Source organism: Heterodontus francisci, chromosome 43 (assembly GCF_036365525.1).
Source record: "Heterodontus francisci isolate sHetFra1 chromosome 43, sHetFra1.hap1, whole genome shotgun sequence".
NCBI classification, from domain to species: Eukaryota; Metazoa; Chordata; class Chondrichthyes; order Heterodontiformes; family Heterodontidae; genus Heterodontus; species Heterodontus francisci.
The window spans coordinates 6,847,345-6,869,691 of NC_090413.1; the positions used below are offsets into that span (position 1 = coordinate 6,847,345).

At 44.6% G+C, this 22,347-nt stretch overlaps 1 protein-coding gene across 4 annotated transcripts in view; it reads right to left on the reverse strand.

Moving 5' to 3' along the window:
- The window catches only part of map2k7 (mitogen-activated protein kinase kinase 7), a 115,388-nt gene that overhangs the window by 10,806 nt on the left and 82,235 nt on the right, over positions 1–22,347 (reverse strand). For all 4 annotated transcript variants that reach the window (XM_068020842.1, XM_068020841.1, XM_068020843.1 and 1 more), the window contains 5 exons: positions 21,474–21,653; positions 17,331–17,411; positions 16,806–16,948; positions 8,986–9,031; positions 1,850–1,983 (listed from right to left, as the gene is read on the reverse strand). In XM_068020842.1, the coding sequence (XP_067876943.1) occupies positions 1,850–1,983; positions 8,986–9,031; positions 16,806–16,948; positions 17,331–17,411; positions 21,474–21,653 (584 nt within the window). The remainder of the gene's footprint in view (positions 1–1,849; positions 1,984–8,985; positions 9,032–16,805; positions 16,949–17,330; positions 17,412–21,473; positions 21,654–22,347) is intronic.

Below are 22,347 nucleotides of genomic sequence, written 5' to 3' on the forward strand. Positions count from 1 at the left end.
TCCACCAGGAACATCAATGGGCAATCCCGGGCACTCGTCCACGATTCTCCCTGACAAGTGGGTGAGGCTCCACAATGTGAGCGCAATTTAACCCTGAAGTATAGAGGTCACTTTGGGAAAGGATACTGACAGATGTGATTTTTAAACGCAAATTTTCAAAGACGCTATTTGCAACTCAGGAACAGCTATAAATTGTGGACAGTTTCAGTGTAAAAATCAAGATAATTAACTTGATTGAATTGATATTGCAACCAACAGAAACTAGTTCACAAAATCAGTACTTCAGTATCAAGATTTGATTTGAATTTGCCAGCATCAGCTGCTTTCAATACTAAGGAACAGGCAAATAATTTAAAATAATTTAGCCTCAAGCACAAAAGAGATGCTAGCTGAAATGTCAGCTGCATAGTGTGCCTAGTTCTCCCTGCATCAAGTCTCATGGAATGGCCCAATGCCAGATCTAACCCTGTGTGGCAGGCAACTCTCCAGGGCACAAACCCTTCCTTACCTGCCCTGCACAAACCTCTTGTTTCAGCTCTCCCCATAAAAGAGGCTTCAGTACTAGAGAGAGTTAGAAACCAGCGACAGCCCATCTACCTGCAGGGATTTTGTGACGAAACTAGGCACCATCCAGATGGGCGGCAGCTAGAAACTGGTCTGACTGCTGTGTAAAGCTTCATTCACATGTGCAACCTCTCATACATCAAGACATCTTCTAGCTGATGCTAAAAACAGTTAAGGACCAGCAAGAAACTGAATTGATCAGCTGGCAGTGAATATATTAGAGGCAAGTGCAGAGAAAGCTTAAACAGAGGTTTGATAGGATGCAGAATCATTCCCTGTACTTTCTCCCAGTTTAAAAAACAAATCACTCGTTGAGCTTGACATTGGGTTGCATCAGCAATGTCAAGGCAAACCAGTAGCAACTGGGACACCGGGACAATCACCTAAATTACTCTGGCACCCGTATGTACAGCATTAGCTATGCAGATTTTTTAAAAAGAAATTGTCAGCGCAAGTGCGATTTCAGGCTGCAGCTGCACTGACAGTCACTCAGCCTCAGCATTTGCCCATGGATGCTGTTACTAAACATTGACAGTCTGCCGTTATCACCCAGTCAGTGAGCCCCCACAGAACTGGCACTGGGCATGCATCATCACAGACCGCATCAAAACAACAAGAAAAAATACCTAAGCAAACTGGTTTGGTATATTCTCAGACTTTCACTGCAAAGAGTAATTCTGCAAGCCTGTCTGATCTGAACCCTTTCCAAAAAGGCTTTAAAAGTCATTGTTTTAAATCAAATAAAGCAGCAGTTTCTCATGCGTTTGAAACACACTAGACTATTGTAATAACACAGGTGCCTGCACACTAATACATCGAGAGTTCACATCAGCTACACTTTCATATTTAATAAATTAGGTAAAATCCTTTGCTTTCCTTGATCACAGTGCATAACCCGGTAATATTTAAACACTATATAAAGTTGCAATTCCTCTGCAGCGTGCATTGACCATCTCTCCTGTAAGGAGAGGTTAATGGGGGAGGACAGAGGTTAACGGCAGCGTGTCAGCTTTTCACAGTAACAATGAGACAAACCCTCAGTCCAAGATGTGGTATGTGACACCTTTCCTCATTTGCTCTCGACTGACGAGAAGTATCTTCAAAGCACAACAACCCACACTCCTGAGTCAATTAAAAAGATCACAACACTGGACAGAAAGACCATGGGTAGGCTATGTACAATTCATCGGTCTCAGGAGCTCTTTGCCTGATGATGTGGGTGTTGGTGGTGACTTGCCGATCCCCCCCCCTCCCCCGCACGTCCATTTGCTGCTCTGCTGGCTACCTGGAGAAGATGGGGAGGTGCTGCTGGCTGAGGATGCTGCTCGACCGTGGGGATTCGGTCTTTGCCATGACTTCTTTAAACCACGAAGCCACGTCCACTTCTAATGTCTCGTAGCGTTTAATGAAATTGTGTTCCTGCAGTAAGAGAAGAGAAAAGTGTTACAGTTGCTCAGCCAAGCACACACAGAGCTTAAGAATTGGATAAAGCCCCAACACCATAAGTCTCTTCATTAATGTAAACCCCCAACCTGGATAACATCCCTGTGAATCTGCACTACAACATTCCCATTGCGTTTCCATTCTTCCTATAGCACAAAACTGCAACCGTGACCCAACTAAGTTTTATGCCAGTTCAACATGAACACCTTCCTCTGTACTCTGTTCCTGTAAATACAAACGCCAAAGATTGAGTTTGCCTTTTAAGGTCTGATCTATTCTCTGTGACACCTTGAATGATCTGCTTATCTACAAGGTCCCTCTTCCCTTTGCAACATTTAACATTTCACCATTTAAGGTTAATTGCTGTTCCTTATTTCTACCTCAAAAAGATTAATGACAATATAAAGCTAGATGGGAATGTAAGCTGTGAGGAAGACACAAATAGGCTGCAAAGCTATTCTTTTTTTTTCTTTTGGGCCTCCTTATCTCGAGAGACAATGGATACGCGCCTGGAGGTGGTCAGTGGTTTGTGAAGCAGCGCCTGGAGTGGCTATAAAGGCCAATTCTGGAGTGACAGGCTCTTCCACAGGTGCTGCAGAGAAATTTGTTTGTTGGGGCTGTTGCACAGTTGGCTCTCCCCTTGCGCCTCTGTCTTTTTTCCTGCCAACTACTAAGTCTCTTCGACTCGCCACAATTTAGCCCTGTCTTTATGGCTGCCCGCCAGCTCTGGCGAATGCTGGCAACTGACTCCCACGACTTGTGATCAATGTCACACGATTTCATGTCGCGTTTGCAGACGTCTTTATAACGGAGACATGGACGGCCGGTGGGTCTGATACCAGTGGCGAGCTCGCTGTACAATGTGTCTTTGGGGATCCTGCCATCTTCCATGCGGCTCACATGGCCAAGCCATGTTTCGGGTCAGTGACCCTTCTTCGGTTCCGAAACGTTAACTCTGCTTCTCTTTCCACGGATGCTGCCAGACCTGCTGAGTGAATCCAGCATTTCTTGTTTTTGTTTCAGATTTCCAGCATCCGCAGTATTTTGCTTTTAAAAAAAGTTAGCACACAGGTACAGCAAGCAATTAGGAAGGCAAATGGCATGTTGGTCTTTTTTGAAAGGGGATTGGGTTACAAGTATAAGGAAGTCTTTCTGCAATTGTATAGGGCTTTGGCAAGACCACACGGAGTACTGTGCACAGATTTGGTCTTCCGAAGAAGGGTCACTGACCCGAAACGTTAACTCTGCTTCTCTTTCCACAGATGCTGCCAGACCTGCTGAGTGATTCCAGCATTTCTTGTTTTTATCTCAGGATAAGGGCTTGATCATTTAGAAAGATGAGGAGAAATGTCTTCACTCAGAGGGCTGTGAATCTTTGAAATTGCCTATCCCTATTGCTCCATTGTTGAGTATATTTAATGCTGAAATTGATAGATTTTTGGTCTCTTGGGGACTCAAAAGATTTGGAGAGCAGGCGGGAAAGTGGAGTTGAGGCAGAGGATCAGCCATGATCGTATTGAATGGCAGAGCAGGCTTGAAGGGCTGTATGGCCTGCTCCTGCTCCTATTTATTATGTTCTTATTTCACGTTTTCCTGCATCTGCCCTAATCCACCCACCCTGCCAGCCAGTCTCACAACCTATGATTCGGCGGACGCGGACACGGGGACTGCTGGGTAAGTGAACTTATATATTCGGGCAGTGGCTAAACCCGAAACACTACACGTGTAGTGTCTCCCACCCATCCTCCTCCTCTAACCAAAAAAAAAGGGACTCGTGTGGAGGGTTTGGTAAGGTAAGGTTTTCCTTTATTCTCTGTTGTCAATTTGGAGCAGAGGGGCTGGAAGCTCGGGCAGTTGCATGCTCCTCTTGCAGAATGTGGGAGGTGAGGGTCACCACTTGTGTCCCTGCTGACTTCACCTGTGAGAAGTGCACCCAACTCCAGCTCCTCACAGACCGCGTTAGGGAACTGGAGCTGGAGGAACTTTGGATCATTCAGGAGGCTGAGGGGGTGATATAGAGCAGTTATAGGTAAGTGACACCTAAGTTACAGGATAAAGGTGACCGTCAGGGGAGGGAAAGGGATTAGGCGCACAGTGTAGGGATCCCCTGTGGCCGTTCCCCTCAATAATAAGTATACCGTTTTGGATACGGTTGGGGGGGGGGGGACCTACCAGGGGAAAGCCACAGCGACCAGGTCTCTGGCACTGAGCCTGGCTCTGTGGCTCAGAAGGGAAGGGGGGAGAATAGGAGAGCGACAGTGATAGGAGATTCAATGGTTAGAGGAACAGACAGGAGATTCTGTGGTCGCGAACGAGGCTCCCGGATGGTATGTTGCCTCCCGGGTGCCAGGGTCAGGGATGTCTCGGATCGAGTCTACAGGATTCTTAAGGGGGAGGGGGAGCAGCCAGAAGTCGTGGTACACATCGGTACCAATGACATAGCTAGGAAAAGGGATGAGGACCTGAAAAGCGAATATAGGGAGTTAGGTTGGAAGCTAAAAGGCAGGACGAGCAGAGTAGTAATCTCAGGATTGTTACCGGTGCCACGTGCCAGTGAGGCTGGAAACAGAGAGCGAGTGCAGCTGAACACGTGGCTACAGAACTGGTGTAGGAGGGAGGGCTTCAGATCTGTGGATCATTGGGATACCTTCTGGGGAAGATGGGACCTGTACAAGAAGGATGGGTTGCTTCTGAACTGGAGGGGCACCAATATCCTGGGCGGGAGGTTTGCATGGGCTCTTCGGGAGGGTTTAAACTAGTTTGGCAGGGGGATGGGAACCGGAGCTACGGATCAGTGGATGGGGTAGCTGTTGAGCATGCAGATACAGAGTGCAGAGAGTCTGTGAGGAAGGTTAGACAGTTGACAGGGCAAAGTTGCAGCCAGTATGATGGGTTGAAGTGTGTCTATTTTAACGCAAGAAGTGTCAGGAATAAGGGTGATGAACTTACAGCATGGATCAGTACTTGGAGCTACGATGTGGTGGCCATTATGGAGACTTGGATATCACAGGGGCAGGAATAGATGTTGGATGTTCCGGGGTTTAGATGTTTCAAAAGGAATAGGGAGGGAGGTAAAAGAGGTGGGGGAGTGGCATTGCTAATCAGGGATAGTATCACAGCTGCAGAAAGGGAGGTCGTCGAGGAGGGTTTGTCTACTGAGTCAGTATGGGTGGAAGTCAGAAACAGGAAAGGAGCAGTCACTTTATTGGGAGTTTTCTATAGACCCCCCAATAGCAACAGAGACACGGAGGAACAGATTGGGAGGCAGATTTTGGAAAGGTGCAGAAGTAACAGGGTTGTTGTCATGGGTGACTTCAACTTCCCTAATATTGATTGGAACCTCCTTAATGCAAATAGTTTGGATGGAGCAGATTTTGTCAGGTGTGTCCAGGAAGGTTTCCTGACTCAATATGTAGATAGGCCGACTAGAGGGGAGACTATGTTGGACTTGGTGCTTGGCAACGAACCAGGCCAGGTGGCAGATCTCTCGGTGGGAGAACATTTTGGTGACAGTGATCACAACTCCCTGACCTTTACTATAGTCATGGAGAGGGATAGGAGCAGACGAGATGGGAAAATATTTAATTGGGGGAGGGGGAATTACAATGCTATTAGGCAGGAACTGGGGAGCTTAAATTGGGAACAGATGTTCTCAGGGAAATGCACGACAGAAATGTGGAGGTTGTTTAGGGAGCACTTGCTGCGACTGCTGGATAGGTTTGTCCCGATGAGGCAAGGAAGGGATGGTAGGGTGAAGGAACCTTGGATGACAAGAGATGTGGAACAGCAAGTCAAGAGGAAGAAGGATCAGACAGTGCTCTAGAGGGTTACAAGGTAGCCAGGAAGGAACTGAAGACTGGACTTAGGAGAGCCAGAAGGGGACATGAAAAAGTCTTGGCAGGTAGGATTAAGGAAAATCCCAAGGCGTTCTACACTTATGTGAGGAACAAGAGGATGGCCAGAGTGAGGGTAGGGCCAATCAGGGATAGTGGAGGAAACTTGTGCCTGGAGTCGAAGGAGGTAGGGGAGGTCCTTAATTAATACTTTGCTTCAGTATTCACTAGTGAGAGGGACCTGGACGTTTGAGAGGACAGCGTGAAACAGGCTGATATGCTCGAACAGGTTGATGTTAAGAAGGAGGATGTGCTGGAAATTTTGAAAGACATGAAGATAGATAAGTCCCCGGGGCCAGACAGGATATACCCAAGGTTATTACGGGAAGCGAAGGAAGAGATTGCCGCGCCTTTGGCGATGATCTTTGCGTCCTCACTGTCCACTGGAGTAGTACCGGATGATTGGAGGGTGGCAAATGTTATTCCCTTGTTCAAGAAAGGGAATAGGGATAACCCTGGGAATTACAGACCAGTCAGTCTTACGTCGGTGGTGGGCAAATTATTGGAGAGGATTCTGAGAGACAGGATTTATGATTATTTGGAAAAGCATAGTTAGATTAGAGATGGTCAGCATGGCTTTGTGAGGGGCAGGTCATGCCTCACAAGCCTTATTGAATTCTTTGAGGATGTAACAAAACACATTGATGAAGGAAGAGCAGTGGATGTGGTGTATATGGATTTTAGCAAGGCGTTTGATAAGGTTTCCCATGGTAGGCTCATTCAGAAAGTAAGGAGGCATGGGATACAGGGAAATTTGGCTGTCTGGATACAGAATTGGCTGGCCCATAGAAGACAGAGGGTGGTAGTAGATGGAAAGTATTCAGCATGGAGCTTGGTGACCAGTGGTGTTCCGCAGGGATCTGTTCTGGGACCTCTGCTCTTTGTGATTTTTATAAATGACTTGGATGAGGAAGTGGAAGGCTGGGTTAGTAAGTTTGCCGATGACACCAAGGTTGCTGGAGTTGTGGATAGTGTGGAAGGCTGTTGTAGGTTGCAACGGGACATTGACAGGATGCAGAGCTGGGCTGAGAAGTGGCAGATGGAGTTCAACCTGGAAAAGTGTGAAGTGATTCATTTTAGAAGGTCGAATTTGAATGCAGAATAGAGGCTTAAAGACAGGATTCTTGGCAGTGTGGAGGAACAGAGGGATCTTGGGGTCCACGTCCATAGATCCCTCAAAGTTGCCACCCAAGTTGATAGGGTTGTTAAGAAGGCGTATGGTGTGTTGGCTTTCATTAACAGGGGGATTGAGTTTAAGAGCCGCGAGGTTATGCTGCAGCTCTATAAAGCCCTGGTTAGACCACACTTGGAATATTGTGTTCAGTTCTGGTCGCCTCATTATAGGAAGGATGTGGAAGCTTTAGAGAGGGTGCAGAGGAGATTTACCAGGAATGCTGCCTGGACTGGAGGGCATGTCTTATGAAGAAAGGTTGAGGGAGCTAGGGCTTTTCTCATTGGAGCGAAGAAGGATGAGAGGTGACTTGATAAAGGTGTACAAGATGATGAGAGGCATAGGTAGAGTGGATAGCCAGAGACTTTACCCCAGGGCGGAAAGGGCTATCACCAGGGGGCATAATTTTAAGGTAATTGGAGGAATTTAGGGGAGATGTCAGAGGTAGGTTCTTTACACAGAGAGTGGTGGGTGCGTGGAATGCACTGCCAGCGGTGGTAGTAGAAGCAGGTACATTAGGGACATTTAAGCGACTCTTGGATAGGTACATGGATGATAGTAGAATGAAGGGTATGTAGGTAGTTTGATCTTCGAGTAGGTTAAAGGGTCGGCACAACAGCGTGGGCCGAAGGGCCTGTCCTGTGCTGTTCTATGTTCTCTCAATTCCCAAGTTCTGATCTTTTATGCGTGTACACCAACAAAGATCCTGGTAAAACATCACTCACATACTTCCAGTCACAGAAACCCCCCTCACCCAACCATTTACTTTCTGCCTCCCAGCTATCTCTATCTAACCTTCCTTTTAGAGGTTCATGTAATTGGCCCTAATTAACTTATGTCTCTCCCATGCTGAGTATTTCAGTTTACCAATGGAAGTGAGAATAACTGGACTGTAATTCCCTGGCTTGTTCCCATCCCATTTCCCCTTTTCCATTCCTCTGGCACAACTCCCCAGTTCACAGAACTTAAAAAAATTATAAACAGATCTTTCATAATTTCTGTCCCTGCTTCCCCAGCGTCATTGATGGTCAATTGGTCCTCAGCTTTCAGTCAGTTCTCTAAGTACCATCTCTTATTGAGTAACAATCTCCACTATCTGTCTTACACTCTCCACTGTGGGGGCGGGGGGGGGGGGGGCGAGGTTAATACAATCCCAAAATCCCCCTTGAAAACTCAGCAAAGTGCTCATTTAGTAAGTCTGCCCCTCCCTTACTCACATTTCTTAGTGACTCAATGCCACACCAACTATCCTCTCCCTGCCAAGGTGCCTAGAAAAAGGCCTCTATGCTTTAGTTATTTTTCTCTTATCCTTCAGTCTTTCTAAGCTCTATTGCAGCAGCTTTCCTCTATTCTCTATATCTAGCACAACTTTCTTCATGATCAGCCCCGAGAATGTTACATTTCTTTTTAGTTCAAATATAATAAAATCTTCCATCCAGGGGTCCCCAGTTGTTGACACACTCCCTTCTTCTAGTTACCAATGTTTCCTTCCATTTAATGTGAAGAGGATCCCTTTTCGTCTTTCTCCCCCAGTCAGGTATCCTGGCTTTCATTTTCTATTCTTACACTGAAACTAGTTACATTGAGATCACTGCACAATCAATGTGGCCTACTTAGACCACACTATTACCCACAACCAGGACAAGTAGTGTTCCTTCCCTTGTTGAAGTAGAAACAAACTTGCTAAGAAAATAGGCTTGGACACGCTGCAATTGGGAAGAGCACAGCAGGCTAACAGAACTGCTCGACCGAAATGTAGACTTGGCACTCGCTGCTCACTATCTATTAAGTGCTTGGACCTAGACCAATCCCAGAACATTTCACAACATGATCAAGTGGTGAGAAAGGGACACTGGAGAAGTGTTTCTTTAAACGCAAGCTATTCATATTAAACCATCATAACAGAATACTTACAAGCAATTTATTGTATTTTGGTCTCTTCCTGTGATCCTTTGTAAGGCTAACGGAACAAGAAAGGAGAGAGATATTAGAAGACAAACTAAAATTAACACAAAAGTACCTGCTGCTGACTTTTCACCACTGGGCCCTAATCCAAATCCAGCCCAGATTGCGATGAGTCTCTGTCTGTTGGAAGGAAGAGTTCTACATGAAATGAATTTGGACAAACTCAACTAGTTCTTGGTGGGCTTGGGTCACAGCACAAAACATTTCTAGGAGCAGAATCTCCCAGGTAACGACCTCCGGACTTCTCCAGGCATGTGCTAGAAGGGCAGGATTAGGTCCAAAGGTCACTGAACTAAAACATGAATTCTCTTTCTCTCTCCACTGACGCTGCCTGGCCAGCTGAGTGCTTCCAGCATTTTCTGTTTTAATTTCAGATTTCAAGCATTCGCAGCATTTTGGTTTTATATTAGGGAAATCAACTCATGGCTGAAAGAGAGATGACAGAAAGAGGGATTTTACTTTGTTGGGCACTGACTACAGTTCTGAGATAGACTGGAGTTATTCTTTAAGGATAGGCTGCATTTGAACAGGGAATGTGAGAATGTACTAGGAAAACTGTTAAGTAGGCATGTGATGAGTATTTAAATTAGGAAGGGGAAGGGCACCCGAGAAAATAAAACCAATCTGAATCAGTTAATAGAGAAAGGAGAAAGAAGAGAATAATATTCATGCAGAAATAATTCAGCAAAAGGCATGTGAACTTGTAGGATTAAATTTAATGGACGTGTTATAAATAGGGAAAAGACTGAAGAGTAGGGGTTACCATAGACAATAAAATCATCAGAAAATGAGCAGTGTTAAAAAAAGCAGAAGGTTAATCTGCAAGCATTGCAATGTGGGAAATTAACTGGGGGAGCTGGAAGCAATTGTTTTACAGGAAGGCAGCATCTGCTGAGAGAGAAACAGAGTTAACCTTCAAGTCTGTGACCTTTCATCAATTCTGGTGAAAGGTCACAGACCTGAAACATTAACTCTGTTTCTCGCTCTACAGAAGCTGCCAGACCTGCTGAGTATTACCACCTTTTTCTGGTTTTATTTCAAATTTACAGCATACACTGTATGTTACTTTCGTTTTACAAGAAAATCTGAATTAATAGCATGAAAAAACGCCTAGCTAGCAACTAGAGAAGAATGGGAAAGAAACAATCAGGATATAATATGTTTAGGGGGGATTAAGAAGATGAGAAGGAGATTGAGTGGCAATATTGGGGAAAGATGGAATACAGGCTGTAGAAAGGAGTGATGTAGACAGGGTAGGGGACAGACAGAATCAATATGGTTGGTGTTCAGAGGTAAAAAGGGCTGGTTCCATTAGTTGGATTGTATTGTAGATCTCCAAATTGTAGGGAGAATATGGAAGATGAGTAGAAACAACATTATTATTGCTCTGGGAGATTTTATCCACTATCAGTTGGAACAGAAGTAATAAATGAAAAAAAGGGAAAGGAATTCCTGCAATGTATATAGGACTCCTTCCTCAGGCATGGTGCCAGGCAGGGGCAGAGGTGTTGCTGGATCTGACTATGAGCAACAAAATAGATCAGGCAGAGTTAAATGTAGTTGAGCATCCGGACAGACATGACCACAAGTCAGTACAAAAACTAGAACAACAGATTTGAGAAGAGATGAGGAGTCAGCTGGGTGAAGGGAGGTGGGAGAAGAAACACAAAAAATTCAATATAAATGGTATACTACATAGTTTTGGTAATATGCAACAGTGGAATATATACAATTCTATACAACTAAAGTGGGGTATTTTAAAAGAAGAGATTGCAAATATACAGAATAAATGTATTGTTACACCAACGTTTTGTTGAATAATAATTTTGGTGAATAATAATTTTCTTTAAACCGCTGGCTTGAGATCTGAATTTTTTATTTTTAAAAGACAAGCTGCCAGCAAAGTCGCCCTTTCAGTTAAAGATGATGACCTAATTTGCAACACTGTATCCTAAACTGCAATGCTTGTGAAGAGAGAGACGAAATGTCTGCATTTCCCAGCAAGAACCAAGGCCCAGAAAGTTTAAAGGAACTACATGTTCTCTCAGCAAGCACAGAAATACTGCTAACTGCTATGTTTGAATCACTGAGTGACTGTCATGTGGCAAGCCCCTCCCCATCTGTGGTTTTAAGCTGGGTGTTTTCTCTGCAGCAGAGGAGAAGCAACTGGACTCTGACATGAGCAGAAACTAAGTGGGAGTCCCTCTCTCTCTCCCCATTCCAGCTTGAAAGCGTTCAAAGGTGGGGATGGGGTAGGAATATGGGATTAATGTAGGATTAGTATAAATGGGTGGTTGATGGTCTGCACAGACTCGGTGGGCCGAAGGGCCTGTTTAAGTGCTGTATCTCTAAATAAATAAATAAATCCTGCTTGTTGACTGACCACCTTTGCATATTCCGGCTACAATCAGAAATCCTGCCGGAGGAAATCATCCATATCGCTGTCTCCAAGAGACTCACCAAACCAGTCATCTACCTCTTCAAACTAAAAGCCTCAGGACCACCAAATTCAGCTAGAAGCCAGCTGAATCACCAAATGCCACAAACTATATACATTTTTTTGGGACTCTAACTCAACCAATCTACCTTTCCCCACTCTAATCTATTTGTGTGCGTGCAAACCTCTGACCTCTTTCTTTGTTAACTCAAGAAAACCTGTCTGATTAGTTCTTGTTATGATCATAGTAAGAAAGAAATGAACACCAGTTCTGATGAAGGGTCACTGACCTGAAACGTCAACTCTGCTTCTCTCTCTACAGATGCTGCCAGACCTATTGAGTATTTCCAGCATTTCTTGTTTTTATTTCAGATTTCCAGCATCTGCAGTATTTTGCTTTTATTAAGTAATTAACACCTACTGAATTGGCCAGCACATCCACTTTAAGAAAGAATTAAACCTGTTGTGATCTAACAAGGAGAGGGAAAAGAGGGAAGTCCTTCAAGCCATCCTCACTTGACTATAACAATATTTTATAAAAAAGGAAACCACTCACAGAAAGGATTAAAGCAAAATACTTTGGATGCTGGAAATCTGAAATCAAAACAGAAAGTGCTGGAAATACTCAGGTCTGGCAGCATCTGTGGAGAGAGAAATAGAGTTGATGTTTTGAGTCTTCTTTAGAAGTTTTAAGATCTTATAAATAAATAAAGAGGTTAGAAACCAAGTAAAGTGGAGGATGAGGCCTACGAGGACTACAGGAATAATGATGGACAATGAGAAAAAAAGAGGTTGTGAGTGGGATAAAGAAAGCCAAGAGGAAAAGACTTCAGAATGGCAACCTTATTTACCGCGCTCCGTGTATGCACAGACATGCACTGTAAACCAAACTTAAACCCTATTGCATTTCCTCGTACACTGACCCCACCTAATACCTTACTATTTCTTATTCTAGTGGTATCTGTCTCTCACAATTCTTTTTGCACCTTGTTTCTACTTTCTAACTTTACATCCTGGTTCTCAACCACCTGCAAGTTAGTTTAAACTGTCCCTAATAGCGGGGGCAAACTGCTCCGCAAGGACGTTGGTCCCGGCCCTGTTGAGGTGCAAATCGTCCGCCTGTACAGGTCCCACCTCCCCCAGAACTGATCCCAATGTTCCAAGAATCTATAGCCCTCCCTCCTGCATCATCTCTCTAGCCACACATTCATCTTTTTGATCTTCCTTTTTTTTGATCACTAGTGCATGGCCCTGGGAGTAATCTGGATATTACTACCTTTGAGATAGGCCAGCCTCCTTCCTAGCTTCCTAAAGTCTGCATGCAGGGCCTCATCCCTCTTTCTACCTATGTTTTTGTTACCGATATAGCCCACGACTGCTGGCTGTTCACCTTCCCCCCTCAGAGTGCTCTGCAGGTGCTCAGTGACATCCTTGACCCTGGTACCATTCTGGATTTACAGAAACGTCTGCCTGGTCACCTAACTATAGAATCCCCTATCGGTATTGCTTTCCCATTTTCCTCCTGCTCCCCACCACCCCTCTGTACAGCTGAGTCACCTGTGGTGTCATGGACTTGACTCTGGCTGCACTCCCCAGATGAATTATCACTTTCATCAGTATTCAGAATTGAATACTGGTTGGAGGACGAGATGCACGCAAGGGACTCTTGCACTAACTGCCTGGTCCTCCTTGACTGCCCAGTGGTCACCCATTCCCTCTGTGCCTGCATACCCTTAAGCTGTGGGGGTGACTATATCCAGAAACACTCCGCCTCATGGATAGAAACATAGAAAATAGGATCAGGAATAGTCCATTCGGCCCTTCGGGCCTGCTCAGCCATTCAAAAAAGATCATGGCTGATTGTTTAATTCAGTATCCTGTTCCCGCTTTCTCCCCATATCCCTTGATTCCTTTTCCATTAATATATCTATCTCCTTCTTGAATATATTTAGTGACTCGGCCTCCACTGCCTTCTGTGGTAGAGAATTCCACAGGTTCACCACCCTCTGAGTGAAGAAATTTCTCCTCATCTCAGTTCTAAATGACACACCCCGTATCCTGAGACTGTGACCCCTGGTTCCGGACTCCCCAGCCCCGGACTCCCCAGCCATAGGGAACATCCTCCCTGCATCTAGCCTGTCTAGTTCTATTTCTGCTGGTTGGGGAGCCTAGGACTGGGGATATAGTCTAAAATTTAGAGGCAGACCTTTCAGGAGTGAAATTAGGAAACAATTCTTCATGCAAAGGTTGGTAGAAGTTTGCAACACTGTTTTGCAAAAGGCAGTTGATGCCAGATCAATTGTTAAATTTTAAAACTGAGATTGAGAGAATTTTGCTAACCAAAGGTATTATGGGATATGGGGCAAAAGCAAGTATATTGGAGTTAGGTCACAGATCAGCCATGATCTCAATGCACCTATGTTTCTATGCCATCAGTGTACATGTGAAAGCTGACCCCATATCTGCTGGTGATGTCACCAAGGTGTAGCATATAGATGAGTGAGAAGAAGGGGGCTAAGGGTTAATCCTTGGAGAGGTCTGGAAGTAACGTTGTGGTGGTGGGAAGAGAAGCCATTACTGGTGATGCTCTGGGAACGATCAGATAGGTAGGTGGAAGCAAGTGAGCCCAGTCCTACTAAGCTGGACAATGGATGAGAGATGTGAAGGAGGATAGTGTGGTTCACCATATTGAAGGTTACAGATAGATTGAGGACAAGGACGAATAAAAGTAACAGTCACAGGGAAATGTCATTGTCGACTGTGGTTAGAGCCATTTCCATGCTGTGGGAAAGACAGAAACCAGGGCCTCAATGTTTATGGGGAGAGAATAAAGGAGCAGTTTAGCAGTTGGGAAACCCTGAAGTACAAGTTTCCTTCAGGTCCATCTTCTGGAATCTGTTCCCCAGCTGCAACTGGCCAGCTTGAGGGGGAAACCCGGCCAGTCAGTGTTAAAACTGGAATACTGCTAAAACTTTAAGAATGCAGCCTCATTCAAATATGTAAATGAAGGACTGAGCTCCTGACAGTGGGTTGGTCACCTGGCCAACCTCCACTAAAACCGAATTCAGTGGGACCGAGGTGAGTTGGGTTTGAAAGTTTTTTCATTTTAACTTCCTAACTGACCCAAAGCTGCCTGTTTTTAGAGGTTAAAATTGCTCTCCACATTACAGGGACTCAAACAGGAATTGTGGGGAAAATGAACATGTTCCAGGGCTTGAAAGAAAAGGGTGGTTAGAAACGGGGCAGAGTAGTTGAGGGCAGCTTTTTGAAGATAGGAGTGATGATCGCAGTTTTGATAGGTAGCAGTACTTTGCCTGAAGAGAGAAAGCAATTCACAACATCAGCAACATGGGTGGTCAACAGTTTAACTGGAATGGGGTCACAGAGACAGGAAGAGGGTCTCATGGAAAAAAATTAGCTTGGAGAGGTCATCTGTGGAATGGGAGCAGCTGAAATTTGGGGAGAGGATGGCCGGGAGGGAGCTGGGGTTGGGGGGTGGGGGGGGGGTGTTGGTGGTGACTTGTGGATCATGGGAAGGGCAGGGTGGGGAAGGTAGTAAAGTCAGCTGAACAAAAGGTCTCTATTTTGGTGAAAAAGAAATCCATGAAGGGGTTTAAAGAGATGGTTGGTAGTGGAGAAAAGAAGCTAAGGGTTATCTTTGATCTCCAAGATAAACCAAGAATTGTGGATGGTTTTGGTAGGTGAGGGTACGGCTTAATGTGTTCCAGTCATACTGGAAGGGGCTGGCATTGGATAGTTAGGCCAATGGTATGCTCAAGTCTGTGCCCCTTGGACTTGAAGGAGTGAAGATGGGGCCACAGCAGGAGGATCAAGAGGGATTGGAGATGGTGAAGTCTTTGCTGAGAACAAAGGCATCGAGGGTGGAGTTCAGGGAGAGACTGAGCAAATCAGCTGCAGAGGTATAAGAGCTAATGGAGGGCCGAAGGATAGACAAATAAGAGCATGAAAGTGCAGTTGTAAGTGACTTTGGAGAATAATTTTCCCAGAGGCAGGGACAAAAGGAAGGGGTTTGAGGCGTGTGGGTGGTAAGGACACAGGAAGTGATTGAGATCAGAGGTGCAGAGAAGGCACAGAAGATGGCAAGGTTAAGGATGCAGTTGTGAATATGGACAAAAGAGTATATGTGGAGGGAGAGGTTTGGGGGAGGACAGGAAGGCTATGAATATAGAGCATAGATGGCAGGGTAAGTTGAGATAGAGATTGAAATTTCCAAGGATGCAGAGCCACTTAGTAAGGAGGCCGAGGGAGGAAAGGGGAGAGGATACCTCAAGGAGAAACTCGGGATGAAGCAGCAGACAAAGTTTTTGAAGTAGAAGCAAATGGGATGGAACAAGGTGAGATTCTCAAAAGGTAAACTTTTCTTAAGCTAGCATTGGCTAAAACAATGGTCACTGCGGTCTTTGCATTGGTCTCTGCCCGGCCACACACCGGTCTCGGCATTGATGATGCAGCTATTCCTTCCAACGCAAAGAACAGTTGGCAGCTGATTATTTGAACATGAGGTTAAGCCTATCCATAAAGCCTCAGTGGTTCAAATCCCCACTGACAAATGATTGACTGCTCCTGCACAACACATGGTTTGCAAAATAACAAAATTCACCATTCAGGGTTCACCCTGAAATCCTTAGATCACTGGTTCAATTCCGGCTTGAAGCAGCAAGTGTCTTCTCTGTGTCAGCTGTGGCTTAGTTGGTAGCACTTTCACCTGAGTCACAAGGTTCGGAATTCAAGTCCCACTCTAGGATCTGAGCACAAAAATTAAGGCGGACACTCCAGTACAGTACCAAGAGAGTACTGCATAGCCGGAGATGCCGTCTTTCAGATGAAATGTTAAACCGAGGCCCTGTCTGCCCTCTCAGGTGGACGCAAAAGATCCCGTGGCACTATTTCGAAGAGGAGCAGGGGAGTTATCCTCGGTATTCCGGCCTGTATTTATCCCTCAATCAACATCACAAAACAGATTATTTGGTCATTATCACATTTCTGGTTGTGGGAGTTTGCTGTGTGCAAATTAGCTGTTGCGTTTCCTACATTACAACAGTGACTACACTTCAAAAGTACTTAATTGGCTGTAAAGTGTTTTGAGACATCCGGTGGTCATGAAAATGCAAGTATTTCTTTTTCTTTCTGTGTTATAAGGACTACCTTGTATAAAGTCCTTATGCCAATTCCAATGGAGACAGGTTTCATTCTTAACAGTTGGGGAAATGTACAGAACTTTTGAATTCTTTCAACAAAAATTAAATTTACAATCCAAGCTTGTTTTTTTGCAATATAGTTGATTGATGAAATATTCCCAGGTTTTACTCACCAATCTTTTACAAATGACTGAAAGTCCATTGAGAAGCCCATACTTTGAGGGAGCAGAGGAGGATCTTCCTGGAGCACCTTTGTTAAAACCTCAAAGTCTGTTTTACAATTTTTGTAAGGAAACTGCCCCGTGGCGAGTTCGACCTGCAGACAGACACACAGCTGGATTAGAGGCACCTACTTCATCTAGAAATGCTCAAAACTCACAACTCCTTCTTCACCTGACTGGATAAAAATGGGACATAAAATGCAAACCACAAATTGGCTTTAAAGTTTAAACTCTACAAAGCTAATTTAATCAATTGGTTACTTTGGGGACAGAGGCAAATTGGCCACTGCACTAGCGCACTGCGGTCAGCGCGAATATTAGCCACTGCGGTCAGCACACTATAGTTACAGTGAGTATCAGTGAGGGTGCAGTACACTATAGATACAGTGAGAATATCAGTCTTGCTGCAGTATATAGGAAGGAGCTGAGTTTCCCGATGAAATAAAGGTGTTTGATTGCTGACGGTTAGTTCCTTACCAGTGAAATGCCAAGGCTCCAAACGTCTGCTCTGATGTCATAATCGGGTTTGGTGGGATCAGGGGGATCTATCCGTTCAGGCTATGGACAGAAAAGGACCAAACAATTCAACAAATGGAGTGGTTACCTTTCTGACACCTTCATACACCCAGCTCTTCACCATGAGTCTGTACAGTCCATGAATGTATATGCGCGCCCTCCCCTCGCCCCGACGCTCTGCTGCCCTCCCCTCGCCCCGACGCTCTGCTGCCCTCCCCTCGCCCCGACGCTCTGCTGCCCTCCCCTCGCCCCGACGCTCTGCTGCCCTCACCTGGACTCTGTGCGTCCTGTCCCACTCTCTCCATCCCACCGCTCAGATGTTGTTTAGACATTTCTGTGTGCCAGTGCATCCCATGCCACCCCCAAAATGCTGGTACTGTGCAGGTGCACTCTAACTATGATGAATCAACAGTAGTTTATCGAATATGCACAGATATCCCTCCTCTCTCTACTGCAAAAGCATAGATTCATAAAAGTTACAGCATAGAAGGCCATTCAGTCTTTCGAGCCCGTGCAGGCCCTCTGCAGGAGCGATTTTGCTTGTCCCACTCACCCCACCCTTTCCCCGTAGTTCTGCAGATTTTTCCCCTTCAAGTGCTTATCCAATTTCCTTTTGAAAGTCACGATTGAATCTGCCTCCACCACACTCTCAGGTAGTGCATTCTAGATCTTAACTCATTGCATAAAAAAAGGTTTTCCTCATGTTGCCTTTGGTTCCTTTGCCAATTACTTTAAATTGGTATGCTCTGGTTCTCAACTTTTCTGCCAATGGGAACAGTTTCTCCCTTTCTACTCTGCTCAGACCCCTCATGATTTTGAACAAATCTATCAAATCTCCTCTTTATCTTCTCTTCTTTAAGAAGAACCCCAACTTCTCTAATCTATCCACTGAAGTTCCTCAGCCCTGGAACCATTCTCATAAATCTTCTCTAACGTCTCCAAAGCCTTAAAGTTTGGTGCCCAGAATTGAACACAATACTCCAGCTGAGGCTGAACCAGTGTCTTATAGAGGCTCATTATAGCATCCTTGCTCTTGTACTCTATACCTTTGCTTTTAAAGTCCATGATCCCATATGCCTTTTTATGCACTGTTTCAATCTGCCCTGCCACCTTTATCAATTTATAGCCATATACACCCAGGTCTAGCTGTTCCTGCACCCCGTTTAGAATTGTACCCTTTAGTTTATATTGCCTCTCCTCAATCTTCCTACCAAAATGTATCACTTTGCATTTCTCTGCATTAAATTCCACCAGCCTGTCTATGTCCTCTTGAAGTCTATCACAATGCTCCTCACAGTTCACAATACTTCCAAGTTTTGTGTCATCTGCAAATTTTAAAATTGTGCCCTGTACTCCCAAGTCTAGGTCATTAATATAGATCAAGAAAAGCAGTGGTCCTAGTACTGACCCCTAGGAGCCCCACTATATACCTTCCTCCCGTCTGCAAAACAACTGCTCACCACTGCTTTCTGTTTCCTGTTCTTTAGCCAACTTTGTATCCATCCTGCCATTGTCCCTTTTATTCCATGGGTTTCAAGTTTGCTGACAAGCCTATCATGTGACACTTTTTGAAAGTCTATATACACCAAGTCAACCACATTACCCTCCATCAACAATCTCTGTTACCTCGCTAAAAAACTCAAATCAAGCTGGTTAAACATGATTTGCCATTAACAAATCTGTGCTGGCTTTCCTTAATTAATCCCCACTTGTCCAAGTGATTGTTAATTTTGTCTCAGATTATCATTTCTAAAAGCTTTCCCACCATCGAGGTTAAATTGACTGGCCTGTGGTTTCTGGATTTATCCTTATATATTTTTTTGAATATATATAAAAACATAATAAAATGTCCCAAGGTGGTTCACAGGAGCATTATAAAACAAAATATGACACCAAGCTCACATAAGGAGATATTAGGTCAGAAGACCAAAAGCTTAGTCAAAGAAAGAGGTCTTAAAGGAGAGGTAGAGGCGAACATTTGCAATTCTCCAGTCCTCTGGCACCACCCCTGTATCTAAGGAGGATTGGAAGATTACAGCAAGTTCCTCAGCAATTTCCACCCTTACTTCCCTCAGCATTCTTGGATGCATCCCATCCAATCCTGGTAACTTACCAACTTTAAGTACAGCCAGCCTTTCTAGTACCTATTCTTGATCAATTTTTAGCCCATCCAGTGTCTCAATTACCTTCTCTTTCACTCCAACTTTTTGGTAAATACAGATGCAAAGCACTCATTTAGTACAGCCATGCCCTCTGTCTTCATACATAGATCTCCTTTTTGGTCCCTCCCTCCTCTTACTACCTTTTTACTATTTATATGCCTATAGAAGACTTCTGGATTTCCTTTTATGCTAGCTGCCAGTCTCTTTGCCTACTCTCTCTTTGCCTTTCTGATATCCTTTTTTCACTTCCTCTCTGAACTTTCTATATGCAGCCTGGTTCCCACTTATATTATCAACCTGACATCCGTCATGCACCTCCTTTTTCTGCTTCATCTTACACTCGAACTCTTTCATCATCCAGGGAGTGCTGGCTTTAGTTGCCCTACCCTTCCCCTTCATGGAAATGGACCTCGACTGTAGCTGAACCATCTCTTCTTTGATTCCAATTTATCTGGGACAGCTCCATTCTCACCCCACTGAAATTGGCCCTCCTGCAGTTAAATATTTTGACCCTACATTGTTCCTAGTCCTTTTTGCTAATCTAAACCTTATGATGCTATGATCACTATTCCATAAATTTTCCCCTATTGATACTTGATCCACTTGACCCACCTCAATGCCTAGAAACAGATCCAGCAATGCCTCCTTCTTCATTGGGCCAGGAAGATACTGACCAAGAAAATTCCCCTAAACATACTTCAGAAACTCTTTCCTCTCTCTGCCCTTTACTTTATTACTAACCCAGTCTATATTAGGATATTTGAAGTCCCCCAATATTACTACGCTTTGGCTTTTGCACCTCTCCATAATTTTCTTGCAAATTTGCTCCTCTTTATCTTTCCCACTAATTGGTGGCCTATAGAATACATCAGTAGTGCAATGGCACCTATATTGTTTCCGAACTTAAACCAAATAGATTCTGTCCTTGACCCCACCAGGACATCCTTTCTCATTCTAGCTCCTTAATAAATACTGCCACCCGTCCTCCTTTCTTTCTTTCCCTATCTTTCCTGAACATCCTGTATCCATGAATATTTAGTACCCAGTCTTGCCCTTTTTTTAAGCCAGGTCTCTTATCATCACAACATCATATTCCCATTGTGATTATTTGCACCTGCAGCTCACTAATCTTATTCACCTCGTGCATTTACATACATGCACTGTAAACCTAATTTACACTTTATTATATTCCCTCTTGGTCTTATCCTATGATATACCTTACTATTTCTTATTGCAGTGCAATGTGTCTCACCCAAATCCTCTGTGCACCTTTTTCTCCTTTTTAATGCTATATCCTGGTTTCCATCCCCTGCCAAATTAATTTAAACCCTCTCCAGCAACACTATCAAACTGCCCCACAATGACATTGGTTGAGGTGCAACCCATCCAACCTGTACAGGACCCATCCCCCAGAACTGGTCCCAATGTGCAAGAAATCTGAAGCCCTCCCTCCTGCACCATGTCTCCAGCCTCGCATTCATCTGCTATATCCTGCTTTTTCTATACTCACCAGTGATGGACAGATATCCCATCCCCGCACTATGATATACACAGATAGCCCCCCTCTCTGCATTGTGAGATACACAGATACCCTCCTCTGTGCACTGCGAGATGCAGATAACACCCTTTCTCTGCTCTGCAATATACATAGGTAATCCCCCCCTCTCCGCATTGCGATATACACAGATATTGCCTATCTCTGCACTGTGATATACAGACCCTCCTCGCTGCACTCAGATGCAGATAACACCCCTTCTCTGTACTGTGATATATACAGATATCCCCCCTCTCTGCACTGTGATATGCAGATAACACCCCCTCTCTGCACTGCGATACACAGGTATTTCCACCCGTTCCCCCCACACTGCAATATACACAGATACTCCCTTCTCCGCACTGATCTATGCCCAGATATTCCTGTCACTGCACCCATGGAACTCACCGCCATATACGCTGCGCATCCAGCGCTCCTCGTTTTTGCTTTCGAATCCACCAGCCTCCCACTGATTCCAAAATCACACAGCTTGATTTGACCCCGCTCATCCAGTAGAATATTTGAGGGCTTGACGTCTCTATGAATGACACCATGCTTCTCCTTCAGGTAGAAGAGAGCTTTGACAATCTGTTCAAATAAAGTAACAGGCATATTATTGAACTGGGTCTATTTACACTGCACCCAGCTTTAAGTCAGCTATGTAGAAACATCACTGCACTCAGCATCACTGCTGTTTATTCTTCCAATGTACCAGATAAGAACATAAAATAGGAGCAAGAGTAGGCCATTTGGCTCCTCGAGTCTGCTCCGCTATTCAATACAATCATGGCTGATCTTCTACCTCAACTCTGCTTTACTGCCCACTCCCCATAGCCCTCGATTCCCTGAGAGATCAAAACTCTATTGAGCTCAGTCTTAAATATACTGAACGATGGAGCATTCACAATCCTCTGGGGTAGACAATTCCAAAGATTCACAACCCTCGGAGTGAAGAAATTTCTCCTCATCTCAATCCTAAATGATAACCCCTTATCTTGAGCCTGTATTCTAACAAATTGATTTTAGCTCCCGAGCACTCCCAAGCTGGTTAACTGAGCACTCTGTATAGTTTGTGAAGATGGAATGCTCTTTATTATCAGATGGAAGCCCAACATGAATTTGTACTGCTGCCCGATGTGACCCCAACTCTACATGGACCCAGAATCTGTGCCCTGCTGTAATTCTGGGCAAGGTGATGAGTGCAATCTGGACATTTCCCCAAAAGCAACAACAAAAATAAAGGATCTGAACATTAATAAAAAGAACTGTGGAGTGTTACCCA